The 22,500-nt window shown below is 45.7% G+C and overlaps 2 protein-coding genes across 11 annotated transcripts in view; one reads left to right on the top strand and one right to left on the bottom strand.

Annotated features, from left to right (window-relative positions):
• Positions 1-22,500, top strand: part of LOC143297814 (uncharacterized) — a 213,081-nt gene that overhangs the window by 135,588 nt on the left and 54,993 nt on the right. For all 10 annotated transcript variants that reach the window (XM_076610614.1, XM_076610362.1, XM_076611028.1 and 7 more), the window contains one exon: positions 1,297-1,427. In XM_076610614.1, the coding sequence (XP_076466729.1) occupies positions 1,297-1,427 (131 nt within the window). The remainder of the gene's footprint in view (positions 1-1,296; positions 1,428-22,500) is intronic.
• On the bottom strand, positions 13,958-15,578 carry LOC143290395 (UDP-glucuronosyltransferase 2A2-like). Its single transcript, XM_076599797.1, has one exon. It carries the CDS (start codon positions 15,576-15,578, stop codon positions 14,058-14,060), a length of 1,521 nt encoding a protein of 506 aa, XP_076455912.1. The 3' UTR covers positions 13,958-14,057.

Raw genomic sequence — 22,500 nt, 5'->3', positions numbered from 1 at the left:
TCTGTCTCTCTATCTCTATCTCTGTGTGTGTGTGTGTGTGCGTGTGTGTGTGTGTGTGTGTGTCTCCATCTCTCTCTTTCTCTTTCTGTCTCTCTCTCTCTCTCTCTCTCTCTCTCTCTCTGCCTCTTCTCTCTCTCTCTCTCTCTCTCTCTCTCTCTCTCTCTCTGCGTCTCTTTCTGTCTCTCTGTCTCTGTCTCTCTATCTGTGTGTGTGTGTGTGTGTGTGTGTGTGTGTGTGTGTGTGTGTGTGTGTGTGTGTGTGTGTCTCCATCTCTTTCTCTTTCTGTCTCCCTCTCTCTCTCTCTCTCTCTCTCTCTCTCTCTGTGTCTCTTTCTGTCTGTCTCTCTGTCTCTGTCTCTGTGTCTCTCTCTCTGTCTCTGTCTCTGTCTCTCTCTCTCTCTCTCTCTCTCTCTCTCTCTCTCTCTCTCTGACCTCAGCCTCGCATACTACTACTACTACTACTACTACTACTACTGCTACTACGACTACTACTAAAGATAAGAAGAAGAAGAAGAAGAAGAAGAAAATTAATAAATGATAATGATGATGATAATGATGATAAGAAGAAGGAGAAGAAGAATAGTGATGATGATGATGATAATGATGATACTAATATCAAGAAGAAGAAGAAGAATGATAATAATAGTGATACCACTACTACTACTACTTTTACTACTATTAAGAAGAAGAAGAATGGTAATAATAATAATAATAATAATAATAATGGATATTTATACAGTACACTATCCAGAAATCTGCTCTAGGTGCTTTACAAAAACGCTTTTGTTAACATAAAACATTATATCTATGTTACATACACACACCAAAATGTGACTACACACACACACACACACACACACACACACACACACACACACACACACACACACACACACACACACGCTGCATACATACATTTTAACATACATGTGTATCTAACAGCTACCCTAACACATACGCACACATAGGCAGGCACAAACTTACATAAACACACGCACACACAATACACATTCATATACATGCATATAGTTATGTACACATACATAGTCAAGCACAGCTAACGCAAAGGAAGTGGACCTGCCACAATTGAACTTACTGCTGAGGGAAAAGGTGAGTTTTGAGACGAGATTTAAAAGATGCGAGGGAATCAGAATGACGGAGGTTATCAGGGAGCTTAATAATAAGAAGAATAAGAATAATAATACCACTGCTGCTACTACTACTACTACTACTACTACTACTAATAATAATAATAATAATAATAATAATAACTTGGTTCCACCTCCCATCCCTACAGGTGCTAGCGGCCCAGACGCTGAAGATTGCCAGCATCAATGGCCTGGGCGACACGGAGAAGCTGGAGACGGAGCTGGAGGATGAGATCCGGTGGGAGGAGAGCCGTCACCCTCCCCGAGAGGTGCTGGGCAGGTAAGGAAGGAAGGAAGGAAGGAAGGGAAAAAATAGGAAGGATGGATGGAAGGAAGGAAGGGAAAAAAAGGAAAGATGGATGGAAGGAAGGAGGGTGTGAGGGAGGGATGAGAGCCGTCACCCTCCCCGAGAGGTGGTGGGCAGGTAAGGAAGGAAGGAAGGAAGGAAGGAAAAAAAGGAAGGAAGGAAGGAAGGAGGGTGGGGAGGAAGGAAGGAAGGAGGGGGGGAGGGAGGAAGGAGGGAAGGAGGGTGGGAGGGAGGAAGGAGGGGGAGGGTGGAGGAGGAAAGGGAAGGAAGGAAAAAAAAGGAAAGAAGGATGGAAGGAAGGAGGGTGGGAGGGAGGAAGGAAGGAAGGAGGGTGGGAGGGTGGGAGGGAGGAAGGAAGGAAGGAAAAAGGAAAAAGGATGAAGGAAGGAGGGTGAGGGAGGAAGGAAGGAAGGAGGGTGGGAGGGAGGAGGAGGAAGGAAGGAAAAGGAGGAGGGAGGAAGGAGGGTGGGAGGGAGGAAGGAAGGAAGGAGGGTGGGAGGGAGGAAGGAAGGAAGGAAGGAAAAAAAGGAAGGAAGGATGGAAGGAAGGAGGGTGGGAGGGAGGAAGGAGGGTGGGAGGGAGGAAGGAAGGAAAAAAAGGAAGGAAGGATGGAAGGAAGGAGGGTGGGGGGGAAGGAAGAAGGAAGGAAAAAGGAAGGAAGGATGGAAGGAAGGAGGGTGGGAGGGAGAAGGAAGGAAGGAAAAAAAGGAAGGAAGGATGGAAGGAAGGAGGGTGGGAGGGAGATGAGCCGCCATCCTCCCCGGGACGTGCTGGGCAGGTAAGGGAGGAAGGAAGGAAGAAATGGAGAAAGGAAGGGAGAGAGGGGTGAGGGAGGGAAGGAGGGAGGGGGAGGAATACGGAAGGAAGGTAGGGGGGAAGGGACGAAGGAAGGAGGGAGGGAAGATAAAAGGAAGGGAGGGAGGGAGGATGGAAGGAATGGAAGAAGGGAAGGAGGGAGGAAGGATTGAAGGAAGGGAAGAAGGGAGGGAGGAGAGACATCAACTTCCCCGAGAGGTGCTGGGCAGGTGAGGAAGGAAGGGAGGGAGGAAGGAAGGAAGGAAGGAATGGAGGGGGGAAAGGGGGGGGGACAGAGGGAGGTAGGATGGAAGGGAGGGGAGAGAGACGTCAACTTCCCCCGTGAGGTGCTGGACAAGCAAGAAAGGAAGGAAGGAAGAAGAGGAGGGAGGGAGGAAGAGAGTGTAGAAGGAGAGCCATCACCCTCCCCGAAGAGTGCTAGGCAGGTAAGGAAGGAAGGAAAGCAGAAAGGAAGGAAGGAAGGAGGAAGGAAGGGGAAGAAAGGAAGGGGAAGGAAGAAAGGAAGGAAGGGAAAAGAAGGAAGGGGAAGGAAGGAAGGAGGGAAGGAAGGAAGTGGGAAGAAAGGAAGGAAGGAAGGGGAAGAAAGGAAGGGGAATAAAGAAAGGAAGGAAGGAAGAGGGAAGAAAGAAAGAAAAAAGAAAGGAAGGAAAGGGAAGAAAGGAAGGAGAGCCGTACCCACGCCCCCCCCCCCTTTGAGGTGCGGGGCTGGAATGGAAGGAAATAATGGGGTGGGGAGGGGGAAGTACGGAAGGGAGGGATGGAGGAAGAAAGGAAGGAAGGAAGGGTGGATAAAAGGGAGGGAGGGAGGGAGGTAGGAAAACCGTCATCATCCCCGTTAGGTGCTGGGCAGGTCAGAAGGAAGGAGTGAAGAACAGAAGGAAGGAAGAGGAAGGGAGGATGGAAGGCAGGGAGGAAGGAGGGAAGGACGGACGATAGGGGAAGGGTGTGGGGGGGGGTGGAGAGAAAAGAATAGAGGGAGGAGAGCCGTCAACCTCTCTGGGCAGGTAAGGAATTCAATCCAGTTCAGTTCAGTTCAGTTCAAAACACTTCATCTTTCTGCTTCCAGCAATTCGAAACAGATTGTCTTTTCTTTCAGGCTTATTCATATACTTGTCTTTTTCTTTTCTTTTCTTTTTTCTTTAAAAACACCACAAGAATAACTGCTACAAAAGAAGGAAGTAAAAAGAAAGGGGGGGGGGGGGGGTAGGTAGGAGGGAGGGAGAAGGGAGAGCAAGAAGAAAGGGTTGATGGATTAAGGGGGTGGGGGGAGGGGAGGAAGGAAGAAGGGAGGGACGGATGAAAGAAAGGGACGGAAGAAGGAAGAAGGGGGGGACGGAGGAAGGAAGAAAGGGAAGGACGGAGGAAGGAAGAAGGGAAGGACGGAGGAAGGAAGAAGGGGGGGACGGAGGAAGGAAGAAAGGGAAAGACGGAGGAAGAAAGAAGGGAAGGAAGGAAGAAGGGAGGGACGGAGGAAGGAAGAAAGGGAAGGACGGAGGAAGAAAGAAGGGGGGGATGGAGGAAGGAAGAAAGGGAAGGACGGAGGAAGGAAGAAGGGAAGGACGGAGGAAGGAAGAAGGGAAGGACGGAGGAAGGAAGAAAGGGAAGGACGGAGGAAGGAAGTAGGGAGGGACGGAGGAAGGAAGAAGGGAAGGACGGAGGGAAAAAGAAAGTGAAGGACGGTGGAAGGAAGAAGGGAAGGAAGGAAGAAGGGAGGGACGGAGGAAGGAAGAAGGGAAGGACGGAGGAAGGAAGAAGGGAAGGACGGAGGGAGGGACGGAGGAAGGAAGAAGGGAAGGACGGAGGGAGGGGGGAAGGAAAGAAGAAGGGAGGGACGGAGGAAGGAAGAAGGGAGGGGGGAAGGAAAGAAGAAGGGAGGGACGAGGAAGAAGAAGGAGGGGGGAAGGAAAGAAGAAGGGAGGGACGGAGGAAGGAAGAAGGGAAGGAAGGAAGAAGGGAAGGACGGAGGAAGGAAGAAGGGAGGGACGGAGGAAGGAAGAAAGAAGGGAGGGACGGAGGAAGGAAGAAGGGGAGGAAGGAAGAAGGGGAGGAAGGAAGAAGGGAAGGACGGAGGAAGGAAGAAGGGAAGGACGGAGGAAGGAAGAAGGGAAGGACGGAGGAAGGAAGAAGGGAAGGAAAGAAGAAGGGAGGGACGGAGGAAGGAAGAAGGGGGGGGGAGGAAAGAAGAAGGGAGGGACGGAGGAAGGAAGAAGGGAAGGAAGGAAGAAGGGAAGGACGGAGGAAGGAAGAAGGGAGGGGGGAAGGAAAGAAGAAGGGAAGGACGGAGGGAGGAAGAAAGAAGGGAGGGACGGAGGAAGGAAGAAGGGGAGGAAGGAAGAAGGGAGGGACGGAGGAAGGAAGAAGGGAAGGACGGAGGGAGGGACGGAGGAAGGAAGAAGGGAAGGACGGAGGAAGGAAGAAGGGAAGGACGGAGGGAGGGACGGAGGAAGGAAGAAGGGAAGGACGGAGGAAGGGAAGGACGGAGGAAGGAAGAAGGGAGGGACGGAGGAAGAAAATCAGGCTGGAGGGAGAGCAAGAAGAGGGACGGATTGAGGGAGGGAAGGAGGGAAGGGAGGGGGGGTGGTTGAATGAGAAAAGAAGGGGAGGGAGGGAGGGAGGACGGAAGAAGAGAGGGAGGGAGGGAGGCAGGGAAGGGAAGAAGAAGAAAGGGTGTGAAACAGGAGAGAGCGCAAGAAGGAGAAGCGGAGTGAGGGGGGAAGGGAATGAATGAATGAATCTTTATTTTCCAACGGTGAAGATATTAGCACTTTGGCCGACTTACACATCTGCCGTTCTTCTAAGAGACACACAAACACACACGCATATAAACGTAGTTATACAAACTACATGTATAATGTACAAGAATTACACCGCGTCAAACTGCGAGACACAGCATCACTCACATCTGTACGAAACAAAGCGAGTAACACACTACACACACACACACACACACACACACACACACACACACACACACACACACACACACACACACACACACACATTAAGGGAAAAAACAACAACAAAACCCTAGCGTGGATGCTACACATGAATGATTCGAGTGAATTTGACACAGAAAAGTAATGATAAAATCTAAAAACACAGATGTGAGAGACATAAAAGATAGCAAATAAGGAGACGGGTAATAGGGATATGGACAGATGGACACATTATGTTGGGGGAAGGGAGAAAAAGAGAGAGAAAGAGAGAGAGAGAGAGCACACACACACACACACACACACACACACACACACACACACACACACACACACACACACACACACACACACACACACACAGATGTAAAGATATGTCAGTGCGAAATCAAAAAGAAAAAAAAAGAAAACGAAAAAAGAGTTGAGTGAGGATGGTTCACAATTTGTAATACATGTGAGTATATAGAATCGTAGACATGACCAGACAACAGTTTGTTTTCGTTAGTTTATGTTCACTGTAAGGAGAACACATTCAGATCTTTGAGAACAATATTCTATGGCGTGATACGTTATCAACTGATTGACGCATTTCGACATAGTTTGTAAGGATTGTCAATGACAATATTATACCAGATTTTTCGGTCTGGCTTTCGGCACGCATGTACTGTCCAAGTTTCTCTTTGAATATTGTGGTGGAAAAGGGTTCTTTGAGGTATTTGGGGAGATTGTTCCAGCAGTGCGTGCCTGAGTATGCATAAAGGTCTATTCTTGGCTTGGGTAAAATAAGTGTCACTGGAATCATGCAGTAAGATGGTACTCATGTGACTAGCCTGTTCCCCGAGCTTTACAGCTGCTTCTGTAGTAGTTCCCCACTAGGGGTTCAGATCTCAGCCAACCCAGCTATGTAATGACTGGGCATCATTATTGTCTGATTTTATCCTTTACTGCACATGGCAAAAGTGGTTTCTCATTTAGCCTTTAGGAGTGCATAACTTGCATGCACACACACACACACACACACACACACACACACACACACACACACACACACACACAAAGAGAGAGAGAGAAAGATGTAAAGATATGTCAGTGCGAAATCGCACACACACACACACACACATACACACACCCATACAGACTGACTGGCACAGAAATAGATATGCTCACACATGCTCACATGTGTACATGAGACAATACATAAAAACAAAGAGCAAAAATTTCAAAGCAGCATTTTCCTCCCTAGCTGTCATGGCCATTTATTGACTTACTCTTGAATTGGAAAAATAAAAATAAAAACAAAACAAACAACATTTGTTGTTGTTGGCTGGGGTTTTTTTTTTGTTTTGTTTTGTTTTGTTTTTTCGTTGTTGTTGTTTTGTTTGTTTTTTTTGTTTTGTTTTTTGGGGGGTTTTTCCACATGATTTAGATGAAAATAAGTCAGCCGAGTACAATCCCCACCAGTGATCATGTCAGTCTTAAAGACAGCACACAAAGAAACTTACAGGGACTCTCAGAGCCAATGGCTGCTGAAGGGACAAGTGACATTCGGAGAAGACAGGCAGGAGAGAGAGATCTGGTTTGATTCTTAGTCTTCCGTTTGCCCTGACTGTGTTATCGTAGATCCTGTACCCAGCTAACGGTGTACTGCATGTGCGCTTCCAGACTTTCAGTGGAGCACATGAACTGCTCAAATGTGTAAACGCTCACGCCGAACACACGATCGCGATGGAATGCGACTCATTCTCATTGCTTTGAATCGCATGGATCAAAACCAAATAACGCGCTCGATCTAGCCTCTGTGTCCAACTAACTGACTGACGCTATATTGTCCTTCGCTCTGTGTTCTTCCACACTCAAATAATAAATTCGACTGACAGAGAAACGAAACGAAAGGACCGGAAACGCCGACCTCTTCTCATCGCATTGTCATCATGGCGGACATCGCTCCGCTTTCACAGGAACGCTACGTCATCGCTCGTTTCCTATAAGAAAATTGATAAGTTTTCCTTGGGCGGGGAAGCGTAGCTTGTTCTTTAGGGCAGGGTCACTTTTGTTATTGATTTTGAGTTTGTTTTCTGATGTCGACCTTTCTGTGTTGTCCGTTGTGACAGTGCCAGTGTCAGCTACAGGCGGAGCCACACTAACTGCCTGACAATCATCTGTATCAACTGCAACACTTGTGTTGGCCATATAAACATCAGCATATATTTTTGGCTTGATTGCCTTTGACGGGGTACAATCAGATTGTTCTTCAGTGGATGATCTTTTAGTTGTCATTCCTCTGCAGTCATTCTTTGATTTAATTATGGGTTTTGGGCGGTCAGATATGCTATTAATCAATTTAGTTTGGTCTTGAAGTAGACCGCGCAAGACATTACATTCTTCTTGCAGACTGTCAGTTTTTTACTGTATTCTTTGCGTTATTACTTTCAGTTTGTGGTCAATGTGGGATTTGATGTCTGCATCTAGGTCCTTGATGCATGACCTGCACATTGGTTCACTGACAAACTGCAGACACTGCACACACACGCTGTCATCTGTGTTCCTTTGGGCTTTACTGTCAATGGGAGCACTGACAAACTGCAGACACTGCACACACACGCTGTCATCTGTGTTCCTTTGGGCTTTACTGTCAATGGGAGCACTGACAAACTGCAGACACTGCACACACACGCTGTCATCTGTGTTCCTTTGGGCTTTACTGTCAATGGGAGCACTGACATCGGTGGTGTCGTTGTCACCTTGGGGTGTCGGGGTGATCTCTGGATTGGTGTCAGTTCCATCTTCCGTTGGCAATGACAGTGGTGACTGTGACACACACGCTGACGGATATTCAGTGCTGGGTGTGTCTGGAGGCTGGTCAGCAGTGTCCTCCTGTGTGGGGGCAGAGGGGTGGCTGTCCACGCAGAGTGTTGTTGTTTCAGTGTCTGTCTGCTGCACCTCAACATCCTGGTGCTGGTCACTGTCAGTCAGGGGGTGGGGGGGACAGTCTGGAGGCTGGTCAGCAGTGTCCTCCTGTGTGGGGGCAGAGGGGTGGCTGTCCACGCAGGGGGTTGTTGTTTCAGTGTCTGTCTGCTGCACCTCAACATCCTGGTGCTGGTCACTGTATGTCATGGGGTGGGAGGGACAGTCGGGGGTCCGGAGGTCCTGATGGGTGTCGTCCAGTGGAGAGACAGCACTGACACACACTGGAACAGGTAGGATGTCAGTGCCGTCACCAGATGTAGTCATGGGGCTGTCTGCCGCGGAGTTGGTGTTGGTGTCACTGACAGCTGGTCCTAGGTCAGTGCATGTGCTGTTAGTGACTGACAGTTAACGTTGATCATTACAGTCCTCTGAAGAATCACTGCCCCCCCATTGGCAGCAATGCCGGAGGGACGGCGCTGGGTGAATCGTCAACAATCATGGTTGAGTCCTGAAGTTTGCTGACGATGGAACACAGCACTTCAAACTCACACCTGACCCATGCCTGACGCTGGTTGCCCTGTATCAGACATGAGCCAGCACCCTTTCTCCGTGTTGTCTTTTTAAGAAATTATAAAGTTTTTGTATACTTGTACGAATGTTTTTGCTAAATTATGCAAGAAGGACGGGACGTTGTGAGAGAGAGAGAGAGAGGAAAGAAGTAAGGAAGGAAGGGAAGAGGGAGAAAGATCAGAAGATACTGTGTGGCTGTATGTCTGTGTGACTGCTGTGGGGTTCTGTTGGTTGGTCTGGCTGCTTCTTTCTTCGTGTCTGGTTCTGCCTCTCTCTGTCCGTCTCTCTCTCTGTCTCTCTGTCCGTCTCTCTGTCTGTCTCTCTCTGTCTCTCTGTCCGTCTCTCTGTCCGTCTCTCTCTCTGTCTCTCTGTCCGTCTCTCTGTCTGTCTCTCTCTCTGTCTCTCTGTCCGTCTCTCTGTCCGTCTCTCTGTCTGTCTCTCTGTCCGTCTCTCTGTCTGTCTCTCTGTCTGTCTCTATGTCCGTCTCTCTGTCTGTCTCTCTGTCCGTCTCTCTGTCTGTCTCTCTGTCTGTCTCTCTCTCTGTCTCTCTCTCTGTCTGTCTCTCTGTCCGTCTCTCTGTCTGTCTCTCTGTCCGTCTCTCTGTCCGTCTCTCTCTCTGTCTCTCTGTCTGTCTCTCTCTCTGTCTGTCTCTCTGTCTGTCTCTCTGTCTCTCTGTCTGTCTCTCTGTCCGTCTCTCTGTCCGTCTCTCTGTCTGTCTCTCTGTCTGTCTCTCTGTCCGTCTCTCTGTCCGTCTCTCTGTCTGTCTCTCTGTCCGTCTCTCTGTCTCTCTGTCCGTCTCTCTGTCTGTCTCTCTGTCTGTCTGGCTGTCTGTCTGGCTGTCTTTTTTTGCTGTTTCTCCTTCTCTGTCTGGTTGTCTAGCTATCTGTCTAGCTGTATGTCGGTCGGTCGGTCGGTCGGTCGGTCGGTCGGTCTCTCTCTCTCTCTCTCTCTCTCTCTCTCTCTCTCTCTCTCTCTCTCAATGGTTCATATCAGGCACAGCAGAAACCAACACGTGCCCAGCATGCAAAACAAATTCTACCGAAGATGAATATCACTTTATGTTTGCGTGTGAAGCGTACGAACCCATTAGACAGAAGTGTAAACTGTTTAATGCGCCTGAAGGCAAAACGTGGTTGATGTTTTAATAGCTGATAATGACGAAGTAATTAGGTCCTTGGCAAAATACATTGCTGAAGCCAGTAGAGCAAGAAAAATTTCAGTTTGAAAACATTCTGCTTATAATCCACACAGATTATTCATTTCTTCTTAATGTGCCTGGTGGTATACTTATTGAACAGTAACGATTATATTACTTTTGATAAGGTGTCGGCCTATTTTGTATGAACATAGATGGAGATTCGCATATACGCTGAGAAACTGTTGTCTGCTTGTGTGAAATAGTCTCTGAGACTTTTCTTTGTTTGTGTTTAATGCTTCTTTTTCTTTGATAATACCCGTGAAATTGTGAACCCCATGTTATTATGACATTTATGTTAATGACATTAAACAGTTTCAGTCTCTCTCCCCCCTCTCTCTCTCTCTCTCTCTCTCTCTCTCTCTCTCTCTCTCTCTCTTCGCTCTCTCTCTCTCTCTCTCTTCATCTTTTTTTTCGCTCTCTATCTCTATTCCTGTTTTTATTTCTTGCTCTCTGTCTCTGTCTCTGTCTCTCTGACAAGCAATGGAAACGTGCATTTTCCATTTTCATCTACACCAATCATTCCAAAAATATTTCATGCATGGCCAAAACGACACCTGCGCAATTTTCAAGGACGGTCAACTTGATAGGATTTTCTGATCTTGACGGAATCTCACTCCAAGCTACTCACATGAACTTGATTTATTAAATAGTGAAACTAGTTTGATTTTTTTTTTTAATGATAATGATAATAATAATAATAATGAAATGAAATGAGCGTGAGCTCACAGTGGGTTCACAGTTGCTCGGAAGCTGCGACGAAGACAATTAATTTTGTTTCCAGCTGTTTTCCCCCCACTCAAATTCCTATCTGACTTTCACAGCCCATGTCAGTTTTTTTCCATGTCAGATCTTTGCAGATAGATTCGTCGTGTTAGCGTCGACAAGTATTCATTTCGACGGATTTTGTTGACAACCAACAACAATTGTATCCTGTCCAGAAGGTCGTCAGCCTTCATCGGTGAGGCCATGTGCGGCTTTCAATTCCCATTTAATTCAATCTTGAGAAAACTGAACCTTCGCAACACTTGACAGGCAGCAATTTGTCCGTGTGCTCCGTTCGCGCAGTTTGCCATTTTGCGCATTTGTCCATGATATTGTGCGCAACTGTCCACATGCGGAACTGGGCTGTGGCCTGACCAACGAGGCACAGAGAAAACAAAACATCCCACCCCGCCCCCTCCACACATCCCCACCTCTCCCAGCCCACGTGTGTGATACAGGAAGGTGGTAAAGAGACCCGCCATGACCCATGATTTAGAACCCGACCCAGCAGAAGATGTGTGACCAGCAGCGTGACCCAACGCGCTTAGTCAGGCCTTGAGAATTTTTTTTTTAAATAATAATAATAAAAATATAATAAATAAATGAAAAATAGAAGTGGGGATGTGTGGAGGGGGCGGGGTGGGATGTTTTGTTTTCTCTGTGCCTCCTTGGTCAGGCCACAGCCCAGTTCCGCATGTGGACAGTTGCGCATAACATCATGGACAAATGCGCAAAATGGCAAACTGCGCGTACGGAGCACATGGACTTTTTTCCTTTTTTTTCTCTCTCTCAAGGCCTGACTAAGCGCGTTGGTTACGCTGCTGGTCAGGCATCTGCTTGGCAGATGTGGTGTAGCATATATGGATTTGTCCGAACGCAGTGACGCCTCCTTGAGCTACTGATACTGATACTGATGCTACGGACGGGTCCAGTTAATTTGAGTGCCTATGGTCGAGACGCTGGTCTGGAAGCTTTGTATGTTCTTTCCAGTGAGATGGCTGCATGCTCTTTCCAGTGAGATGGCTGTATGTTCTTTCCAGTGAGATGGCTGTATGTTCTTTCCAGTAAGATGGCTGCATGCTCTTTCCAGTAAGATGGCTGCATGCTCTTTCCAGTGAGATGGCTGTATGCTCTTTCCAGTGAGATGGCTGAATGCTCTTTCCAGTGAGATGGCTGCATGCTCTTTCCAGTGAGATGGCTGTATGTTCTTTCCGGTGAGATGGCTGTATGTTCTTTCCAGTGAGATGGCTGCATGCTCTTTCCGGTGAGAAAGCTGCGTGCTCTTTCCAGTGAGATGGCTGTATGCTCTTTCCAGTGAGATGGCTGTATGCTCTTTCCAGTGAGATGGCTGCATGCTCTTTCCAGTGAGATGGCTGTATGTTCTTTCCAGTGAGATGGCTGCATGCTCTTTCCAGTGAGATGGCTGCATGCTCTTTCCAGTAAGATGGCTGCATGCTCTTTCCAGTGAGATGGCTGTATGTTCTTTCCAGTAAGATGGCTGCATGCTCTTTCCAGTAAGATGGCTGCATGCTCTTTCCAGTGAGATGGCTGCATGCTCTTTCCAGTGAGATGGCTGTATGTTCTTTCCAGTAAGATGGCTGCATGCTCTTTCCAGTGAGATGGCTGCATGCTCTTTCCAGTAAGATGGCTGCATGCTCTTTCCAGTGAGATGGCTGTATGTTCTTTCAAGTAAGATGGCTGCATGCTCTTTCCAGTGAGATGGCTGCATGCTCTTTCCAGTGAGATGGCTGTATGTTCTTTCCAGTAAGATGGCTGCATGCTCTTTCCAGTAAGATGGCTGCATACTCTTTCCAGTGAGATGGCTGCATGCTCTTTCCAGTGAGATGGCTGCATGCTCTTTCCAGTAAGATGGCTGCATGCTCTTTCCAGTGAGATGGCTGCATGCTCTCTCCAGTGAGATGGCTGCATGCTCTCTCCAGTGAGATGGCTGCATGCTCTCTCCAGTGAGATGGCTGCAAGCCCACCGGGCAACGTCACATATGATGCATCAAATTCTTGTCAAAACACTTCCCTCCCCTTTTTTGCCCTGCCACGCTGTCTCGTTGATCAGTTGCAAGTTATGCAGATTTTATTTTAATCCAGGAGCGTTGCTGCACAAGCAGTCTCATTCTGTTTGCTCCTGATGATGGAAGAACGTTTAGCTGACCGGGAAGAGAGGGATGGGTTGGGGGGGGGGGTGCGGGGGGGAGTGGGGTATGGGGGAGAGGAGTAGGCAGGAGTCGGATGAATGCGGTGGTGCCGGGTGGCCGTGGACAAGTCAGTTGGTGAAGGAGCAGAATGGTGTGTGAAAGGAACTGGATTTGTTGGGGGGGGGGGGTGTTGTTGTTGTTGTTTGTTTTTTTTGTTGTTGTTGTTGTTGTTGTTGTTGCTGTTTTGTTTGTTTGTTTTTGTTTTTGTTTTTTTGTTGTTGTTTTTTTGTTTTGTTTCGTTTTGTTCTTGTTTGGGTTTGTTTGTTTTTTAACTCACTCAGTACAGCCAGTCCTCTCTTCTCCTCTACACAGACCCCTCGGATGTCCAGTGGGTGTCTGAATGACCCAACCTTTAGCTTCCGTCGTCAGAATTGTGGTATTCTTTGTCAACATTCACCTCTTCAGTATAAGAGCCTTCCGCTTGCAATATTTTGATGATGGTAATTGGGGTGAAACACTGTTAACGTCGTCTCTTTCGCCGTTCGTATGGAGCGAGTTAAGGGGGTGGGGATGGGGGTGTGGTTCAAATATAATGATCACAAAAAATCTCTTTAAAAGCCTTGTAACTGGATTTGTTGGTGTTGTGGGCGTGGTAGGGGGTGGGGGGGTGTTAGGGGTTTGAGTCCTCGTTTTTGCTCCGGTTCGATTGTAGATGACATCTGTGTGTGTGTGCGTGAGGGATGGGAGAGAGAGAGAGGGAGAGAGAGAGAGAGAGAGGGAGAGAGAGAGAGAATTGAGATTCGGGATTGGGAAGAAAGAGAAGGACAGAAGTCTACGAAGTAGAGCAAAAATTTGAATTTCTGCATTGCCCTCGACATATTCAGTATGTACATGTATCAGGACAGGACTTTATATAAGATTTATTTTCTTGTTGTCCTGTTCATCGAGATCTGTGTTCTATTGTGACATGTTCCAAATAAAATACTGTTTATATATAATAACACACAAAAACAGAAGCATTCATTATATTACGCTTTTACATATTCCGATTATTTAATTGGTCTTCTTGCTGAAAATAACTGCATGTCAAATAAGCCAAACACATAATAAGCAAAACTAGTTAGTATAAAATTATGCGTATGGATATTATCATTGTTGTGGGTTTTCACAGGTTTATAATTTGCTGTACTCAAAGTTTGATTTTAGAATATGAATAGGTATATGTGTCAATACAAACTGAACTACAATACATGCCAGAAATGATGATTCATTCTGCCTTTGACTTCTTCTTCTGGAAGCGTCTGGAGATGGCACTTATCAGACAGTAGATCACCACAACAACCAGTGCCGCCACACACAGAATGAAGATGAAGACATCCAGCAGCACATACTGATAGAACGGCATTTGTTGTCCGGCAGAACGCATATAGTCACCACCATATTCCATCACATGATCCAACCAGTAAGCTGCCGTCTCCGTGGGAACTCCGTACAACTCTCTGAACAGACGGGAACGTTTAGCAACAGCCTGTTTGTACCTTGGTTCGTTGGCAACTGTCAGAATGGTGGACATCAATTCTTCAGCTGTGCATGCCTTAAGGTCCAGTACCTCAGCAAAACCTTTCACTCGGACACGTTCTGCGTTGTAGTGTTGGTCATAGAAGAGAGGCATGGCCACGATTGGAACAGCGTGGTATAGGGCCTCGTACTGCCCGTTCTGCCCACAGTGACTGACAAACACTTTGGTGTGTGGATGGCCCAGCAGGTCATTCTGAGGTATCCATGGTGCTGTCAGGATCTTCGTGGGATCTGGAGATGTCAGGTTAGACCTGAAGATCGACTTCATGGGCAGCTGCAGCAGAACCTGCAGGACCTTGTCACTAATGTGCTTCGAAAGGCCGAGCACGTAGCTGCCAAAGGATACAATCACCACCCCCTCTTTGCCACTGTCCATGAAGGATCGATACTCAGGCGGCAGGACCTTGGCGGGTCCTGTTGCTGTCCCACCAATCAGTTTGACATTGGGCAGCGTGGGTTGAGGATAGTCCAGTACATGGTCTCTTTCCACAAGAAAGATCTCGGTTTTAGCAACCAAAGCACTCAGAGGCAGGTAGGGCATTTCTGGAGCATACATGGACACGGCCTCGGTAGGGAAAGTCGGGTCGATGATGGTCAATACGATGTAGGTGACGGTGGTGTACAGTCTTTGGAAGAAGGTCATAGTGTCGCTGTACGGCAACAGGAAATGAGGAGTACTGGCCGGTGAAAAGGGCACGCCCATTAAATGCGGACTGTAAAAGGCACCCAGGAAAGCGAAGGGCACTCCCAGCCTGTAAGGGATGATGCTCACCACGTAGAACTGAGAGAGGTTGTCGATCACGATCAGGTCTGGCTTCGTCTGCCCAACGGCGGCGATGAAGGAATCATTTCTCAATATTGAGTCAAAGATGTCTCTGCAAAGCCGTAAAGCCAATAGCAAGTCACCTGGTTTCTTGTCGAAGTAGGCAGCGTTTATCAATGCCTCGATATTTTGCTCCATGCCGGGTAAGGAGTCGTAGGGAATGGGGGTGAAACCGGATGTGTCCAGGTAGCGCTTTTCCAGCATGTACGTTGGCATGGCAACCCAGACCCGGTGACCTCTGGAGGCCAGCACCTGTGCCACCTGGGTGTAGTACTTGATGTGACTGCATAACGGGAAGGGGATGCTGACCACTCTCTTCGAGTCCGACACCTGCGCCAGGGACGCCGCTGTCAGCAGACAGGTCAAAGTCACAGCTGTTGGCCACATCCTCGGAGGGAAGGGAGGAGAGGGGAGAGTCCTGCTGCCTGTTGGGATCAACAGTTACCAGTCAGAATTAAACCAGAGTCGCCTTGGACAGGTCGTTTTTGTTTTTGCTTGTTTTGCTGGGTTTTTTCCTGTCGATCTTAGCGAGATGATTGTATTGTGTTGTATTGTATTGCTCTTTTTTTGTCACAATAGATTTCTCTCTCCCAAGAGAGAACGTGCAATTTTGTTTTCCTATCGAATTGGATTTTTCTCCAGAATTTTGCCAGGAACAACCCTTTTGTTGCCGTGGGTTCTTTCACGTGTGCTAAGTGCATGCTGCACACTGGACCTCAGTTTATCGTCTCATCCGAATGACTAGCGTCCAGATCACCACTCAAGGTCTAGTGGAGGGGCAACAAACACTGGCGACTATGGGATTCGAATCAGTGCTCTTTGATTCTCTCGCATGGATTTTCTTATTTGTTAGTTTCTCTCAACTAGTGCTACGGTCCGTGGGTGTTTGTTGTTCTTGAGGGGTTGTTGTGTCTGGTTTGTTCCGTGAGGTCGTTTGTTGTGTTGTGTTGTGCTGTGGCAGATGTGGTGTAGCGTATATGGTTTGTCCGAACGCAGTGACGCCTCCTTGAGCAACTGAAACTGAAACTGAAACTGTGCTGTGGTGGTTGTGTTTTGGGCAAAATCCACATTAATTTCTTCCCCTCCACTCTCTGGGTGACTGACGGAGTGAACGTCCACGTCTTGTTGTGAACACTGTACTCATTACGTCTTCAGGTGGGGAACAAAATGTGGATATTGCCGTGTTTTGCTTGTTGTATGGGCTTGTCAGTGTGTCGTGCTAGGGTTTGTGCCCGACAGATGTTGTATAGCTGTTTATGTTCATCACCACGCGCACTGCACTGAAAGGACCTCCGTGGGACAGACTCCAAAAACGAGACTGTTGAGCTGATTATTTGGATAATAATTTGTGTTTCTGTGCACACGTTCAGGGACGGAGTTCTCGATGATCCCTGAAGCCGATTTTTGTTGCACCGGTCTCTAAATGGATCAGCACAGCCTTTCTAATGAACATAAAATGAAAGTTATGACGATAAAAGATGCATTCGTAAATTTGATTTAAGGCCTCTGAAACTGAGCCCTTTTAACGAGTTCGGAGCTGAAAATTATGGCAAATTGCCTAAAATCAGTCAAACGTAGGCAAACATCGTAGATACTGTCAATTCCTACTCAAGTCTCATTAATTCTGGGACATAATTAAACCACAAAAAAAACAACCGAAAACGGAGTATGGCAGCCAACGTGGCGAGGTAAAAACGGTCATGCACGTAAAAGCCCACTCGTGTACACTCGTGTGAACGTGGGAGTTGCAGCCCACGAACGATGAAGGACCAAAAAACAAATCGTGCCTTTTGCAAGATAGGCACGTGAGAAGTGATACGTATAGCGTGTAACTTGAACCACCTTTGCAATCAAGACTTGTGTTTAAAACGACGCGAAATAACCTACATCATGAACTCGTACGAACCGATGCCTGGAGACTAAAGCGCCACAATGTGTGTGTGTGTGTGTGTGTGTGTGTGTGTTGTTGTTGTTGTTGTTGTTGTTGTTGTCGTTGCATAGTTTCAAAAACGGAAATAGCTGTTCAATCATTGGAGCAAACTGAATCAACACATCATTTCTAACGATTTTGTGAATCTGGCTAGATGGTGGCGTACAAGTGTAGCGATTGAATTTGTTCTTAAGACAAAAATAAAGTATAACAACCTTCGAAAACACACTGAAAATGGATGACAACAGCAACTATTGATAATATCGCTTGAACAATGAACGAGACTTTGTTGTTTAAATAGGCCCCAAATCTTAGGACACGAAAATAAGAAATTACCCCTATAAATAAATATAGGGCAAAGGCTTGGAAACTGTACCTTGTCCTTAATCTTACCTTCAGCCGTTTCCGATAACTCTGAAAATACGTGATCCTATCTGCCTTACCCTATGTAGACCATGATATACAGATATAATAAGTAAATAAATTGTCAAGCATTTACGAATATTTTACATGCTACTACCTTCAAAAAACAAAACAAAACAAACAAACAAAAAAAACGATGAGCACAACAACTGGGTTGAGAACAAGAGAGTGTTACCAAGACAAACAGCAACGAACAGTCTTTCTCAACAAGGTGACTACCGTTCATGTCCCGGTGGGCTACCTGTTTTTGTGGATCAGCAAGTAGGTCACTGCGGTTGCGATGTCTAAAAAGGCAGCTGTAAGACAGAGAAAAGAAATCTCAGTTCGCATTGAGGTAGTTTACTGACAGTACAAGCGCGGCGGTAAGAATAATTTAAGATACGCACAGGCACACACACATGCATACACTACACACAGATACACAGACACACAGACGCAGATACACACACACACACACACACACACACACACACACACACACACACATGAATTTGCGAGTGCCTGGATGGGTGAGCGTGACTTTGATCGGAGCAAGTGAACAAACGTGCTGTGTGACAACCAGGGCAATCTGCAGTGTTGCAGTTGGGCGTTACACACACACACACACACACACACACACACACACACACACACACACACACACACACACACACACACACACACACACACACATGTGCGCGTGCCCATATGAGGATAAAAGCATTGCCTAGATTTCGAATTTGTCCCTGTGACAACAACAACAACAAAGAAAATAATAATAATTAAAAAGACAAAAAGAATATCCTCTTTATCTATTTTATTTTTCTTTCTTTCCTTCTTTCTTTCTTTCTTTCTTTCTTTCTTCCTCTTGCCACTTGCCTATGTCGACTTGAAAATATGGACTCGGTTGTATGGAAAATGTTCTTTGCACACGCACGTACGTATGCAAACACACACACACACACACACACACAAACGCGCGCACGCGCGCGCACACACACACACAATACACAACACACACACACACACACACACACACACACACACACACACACAAACACATGCAACACACTCGCACTCACACACACGCGCACACACACACACAACACAACACAACACAACACAACACAACACAACACCAAACACACACACTTTCAGTGAACACCCATCCACCCACCGAACATGCTTTCATTATCCTTCAGAACACACGCGCGCGCACGCGCACACACACACACACACACACACACACACACACACACACACACACAGTGTTGTGTAATTCAGTCCTTGTTCGAAGGGCGTGGTGTTTCTCTTAAATACAATCGAAAGTGCGTGAAAGATGGATGCAGCAAAATATGCCGCTCTCTCTCTCTCTCTCTCTCTCTCTCTCTGTCTCTCTGTCTCACACACACAGACACATTTTTTTTTTTATGTAAGCTTATCTATTATTCATTCACCTTTTTCTTTTCTTTTTTTTTTTACTCACTTGTGTAAACAAAGTGAGTCTATGTTTTAACCCGGTGTTCGGTTGTCTGTGTGTGTCTGTGTGTTTGTGTGTCCGTGGTAAACTTTAACATTGACATTTTCTCTGCAACTACTTTGTCAGTTGACACCAAATTTGGCATAAAAATAAGAAAAATTCAGTTCTTTCTTGTCATTTTGTTTAAAACAATATTGCACATCTGGGATGGGCACAATGAAATAAAGAATGAAGCCTAATTATATGGAAACTGCATTTACTCTTATATTTATATTTTTTGTATTCTCTAAACTTGGCACTTTGATCTGATATTCTGACCCAACAGCTAGAGCAGTCATTATTATCATTTTTTGTTCAAACAGGAACTTCTTTTGCTAAGCATGGAAGTTTTATTTTGCAAACGTTTTGGTGCAGAGGTAAAAAAAAGGAAATTACTCTGTAATGCTAGGGGACTTAATTTGCTTTAAACTGATCTTTCTCATCTTAAACATTACATTTTGAAATTACACTCAATACATAAAAAGCTTGGATTTTTTTTTAAAGTGTATCACAAGTGAGTCTTGAAGGCCTTGCCTCTCTTGTTTCTAAAGGCTTGACTAAGCGCGTTGGGTTACGCTGCTGGTCAGGCATCTGCTTGCTTGGCAGATGTGGTGTAGCGTATATGGATTTGTCCGAACGCAGTGACGCCTCCTTGAGCTACTGAAACTGAAACTGAAACACAGACACACACACACACACACACACACATATATATATGTGTGTGTGTGTGTGTGTGTGTGTGTGTGTGTGTGTGTGTGTGTGTGTGTGTGTGTGTGTGTGTTTAGCCGTGTACCCAAGTGGTATATATTAAAGGGGACGGTACAAAAGATTTACTGATGATTTACTGAATTAAAGGATTGAAAATATCCACGCACAGGCCCGGGGACACATAGCAGGCCAGTCACAAAAGGGTTTTTCTGTTGTTTTATTTACAATATCAAGAGATAAGAAGAAGAGGAGAAGAAGAAATAAGAGAAGACAATGCCTGAATAGATGAACAAGAACGTGTCAGGAATGCAAGTGGATAGAAAGCACATGTAATGATGTATACATATTACATGGAAAGACTACCTCTCAGTTTGGCATAAGCAACAACATAAGATAATGCATATGTGTGAAAACCAAACACTGACATCAAATGACATTTCTAATACATTTAAACAGTGTAGATAAAGTGGTTAAAGCTAAGCTGGTTTTGTGAACGTACACTGGCAGTATAGATTTAAGTAAAGCTCATACTGTGTCAAAGTGACTCAAATGAATCAGTTATCAATGTAACATTATACTGAAGTGAGCCATATAGGAGAGTTTCATATGAACACAAGTACTGTGTTGAAGAATACAAATTACAAATCATCAGCACATTTTACAGACAGTACTTACAGCGATGGCACTGGCCATTGGGACAACACACACTGTGTGTGCGACACTTTGCATTTATAACCCACAGCAAAATGCTCTTTGGACCCTGAGTACAGGCTCTGGCCCCAGGTGGAAAAGTGACTAGTCATCCAGATCCCTCCAGAATGGACAACAATGACTTTGTATTTTTAACCCACAGCAAAATTCACCACAATGCTCTTTGAACCCTGAGTACAGGCTCTGGCCCCAGGTGGAAAAGTGACCAGTTATCCCCCCTCCCCCTCATGAGTACATGACTTTTAATGGTTTTATGCTTTGTTGATACACAGGTTTTGCTGGGAACAATGATTTTTGTCAGTGAACAGCCAGTTTTCTTTAAGTTGAACTTGTGGCTTGTGGAAAGAAAAGGGGTTAATGTGTTAATCATGAAAGCTACCCACAGAGGGAAGTAGTACTGGCCTATATCTTTTGAGTCCACTCCCCCCCACCCCCCACCCCCTTTTCTATTTGGTTATAGATATTTTGTTCTGATTTCTTGCATCAATGATAGTGCAGAGATATGTCAGTGTATTGTCAGTTGTTGACCAACTGTGGAAATAATGAAAGCACCAAAAGATGAGAAGCCATGGAGATGGTATGTGTGCAGCAGGTGTGTAGAGTAGTTTGGTTTTGCTACACTTAATGTGGGTTTTAATGTATTTTGGATATATTACTTACTTGTTTTGTATATCAGTTGGCATCAGTTAAATGTCAAATGAACAGATCTATAGGCTAACACATTGTCAGTGTGTGTTGAGGGTTTTTCATGTGTGTGTGCACATGGGGGTAACAGCAAGTGTTGTGGAACACTTGTTTGATTTGTTGGTAGTTGTGGTAACATGTGTAAGAGTTGTGCTGTGTGTCAGTGGTTTACTTTGTTCAGACAAAGTGGAAAAGCACATTGTAATGTGGATGATGAGCTGATTAATAAGGAGAGCACTGAGGGTCAGTGCTATGTTGTTGCACATTACTGTTTACCAGAGATCTGTCTAAAGTAATGATTTTCATACGTGTACTTGTGTCAGTGAGACACTTTGTGAAGGCAAAGAGGAGATTCATTTGGTCATGGTAACACACAGTTTTATTATAAGTATGATGCGTAACATGAGTTGGAATATAGGGTTGTATTGGTCAGTGATATGTTTTATACACAGTATGGTATGTCACTGTTGGTGGCAGGTAAGCTTGATGAAGCTTGTAATTCCTCACATAACTCTATGTGTGAGAGGAGTGCATACTGGTGGACATGTCATGAAAGGTGCTGAGAGGGTATAGGCCTTTCATGTCAGTGATGTCAGGTTATTTTGAGATTTTACCTGACTTGGGTTTTGGTTGTGTGTTTGTGTTCCAGGTGTGCTGCTTGTAGGTCCTGCTTTAGGTGCAGGATGAACGTTTTACTGTGTGCTGCTTTTAGGAAGTACTTGAAGTAGGCAGTGTGTGCTGTTTTATGTAAGGTTGTGTGTTGCTTTTGCTAAGTTGGGTGAACTACTTAGTGTGTGTGTTGTATTGTTAAGTAAAAGTAAACACTCTATAAAAACCACTCCACGTGGCCCTGCTATTGGTGTGAGGAGAGAGCAAGTGAGTGAGGGTGTGCATCATCAATCGATCTGTTATATCCCCCTGTCTACTTCCCTCTCTGGGAAACTGACCACACATTCGAACAGCAGTGTTTTTACATAGTCATCACCAGCTGTGGCTATTTATGCAAGTTAAGTGAACTGCAGTGACACCTGCATATGCTGCGAAGCAAATCCGCTCAGATTGGATTAAATTTTATTAGAATTGTGTTTGTTGCAAGGTATTCAGTGATAGATTTCTAAATGATTCCTGAACTGATTTACGTCGGATTGGTCGCAAAAGAAACAGCTCAACACCTACTTTCTAATGATTATAAAATGATTATTTAAGATGACTTTATAATCTTAATTTAAGTCACCTAAAAAGGGTAAGTTTTAACAGGTCCATGGTTGAAAATTACAAACTGCATTAAATCAGTTGAACGTAGACAAACCCAAATGGAATAGATTTAAAGATGGAATTGCAACGATTCCGCCAGT

Source organism: Babylonia areolata, chromosome 1, assembly GCF_041734735.1.
Source record: "Babylonia areolata isolate BAREFJ2019XMU chromosome 1, ASM4173473v1, whole genome shotgun sequence".
NCBI lineage: Eukaryota > Metazoa > Mollusca > Gastropoda > Neogastropoda > Buccinidae > Babylonia > Babylonia areolata.
This window is presented reverse-complemented; position numbering and strand designations above follow the sequence as displayed.

What these genes read in the sequence shown, in the direction of transcription:
- LOC143290395 (XM_076599797.1), bottom strand. Translation starts at nt 15,578, where the DNA reads ATGTGGCCAACAGCTGTGACTTTGACCTGTCTGCTGACAGCGGCGTCC.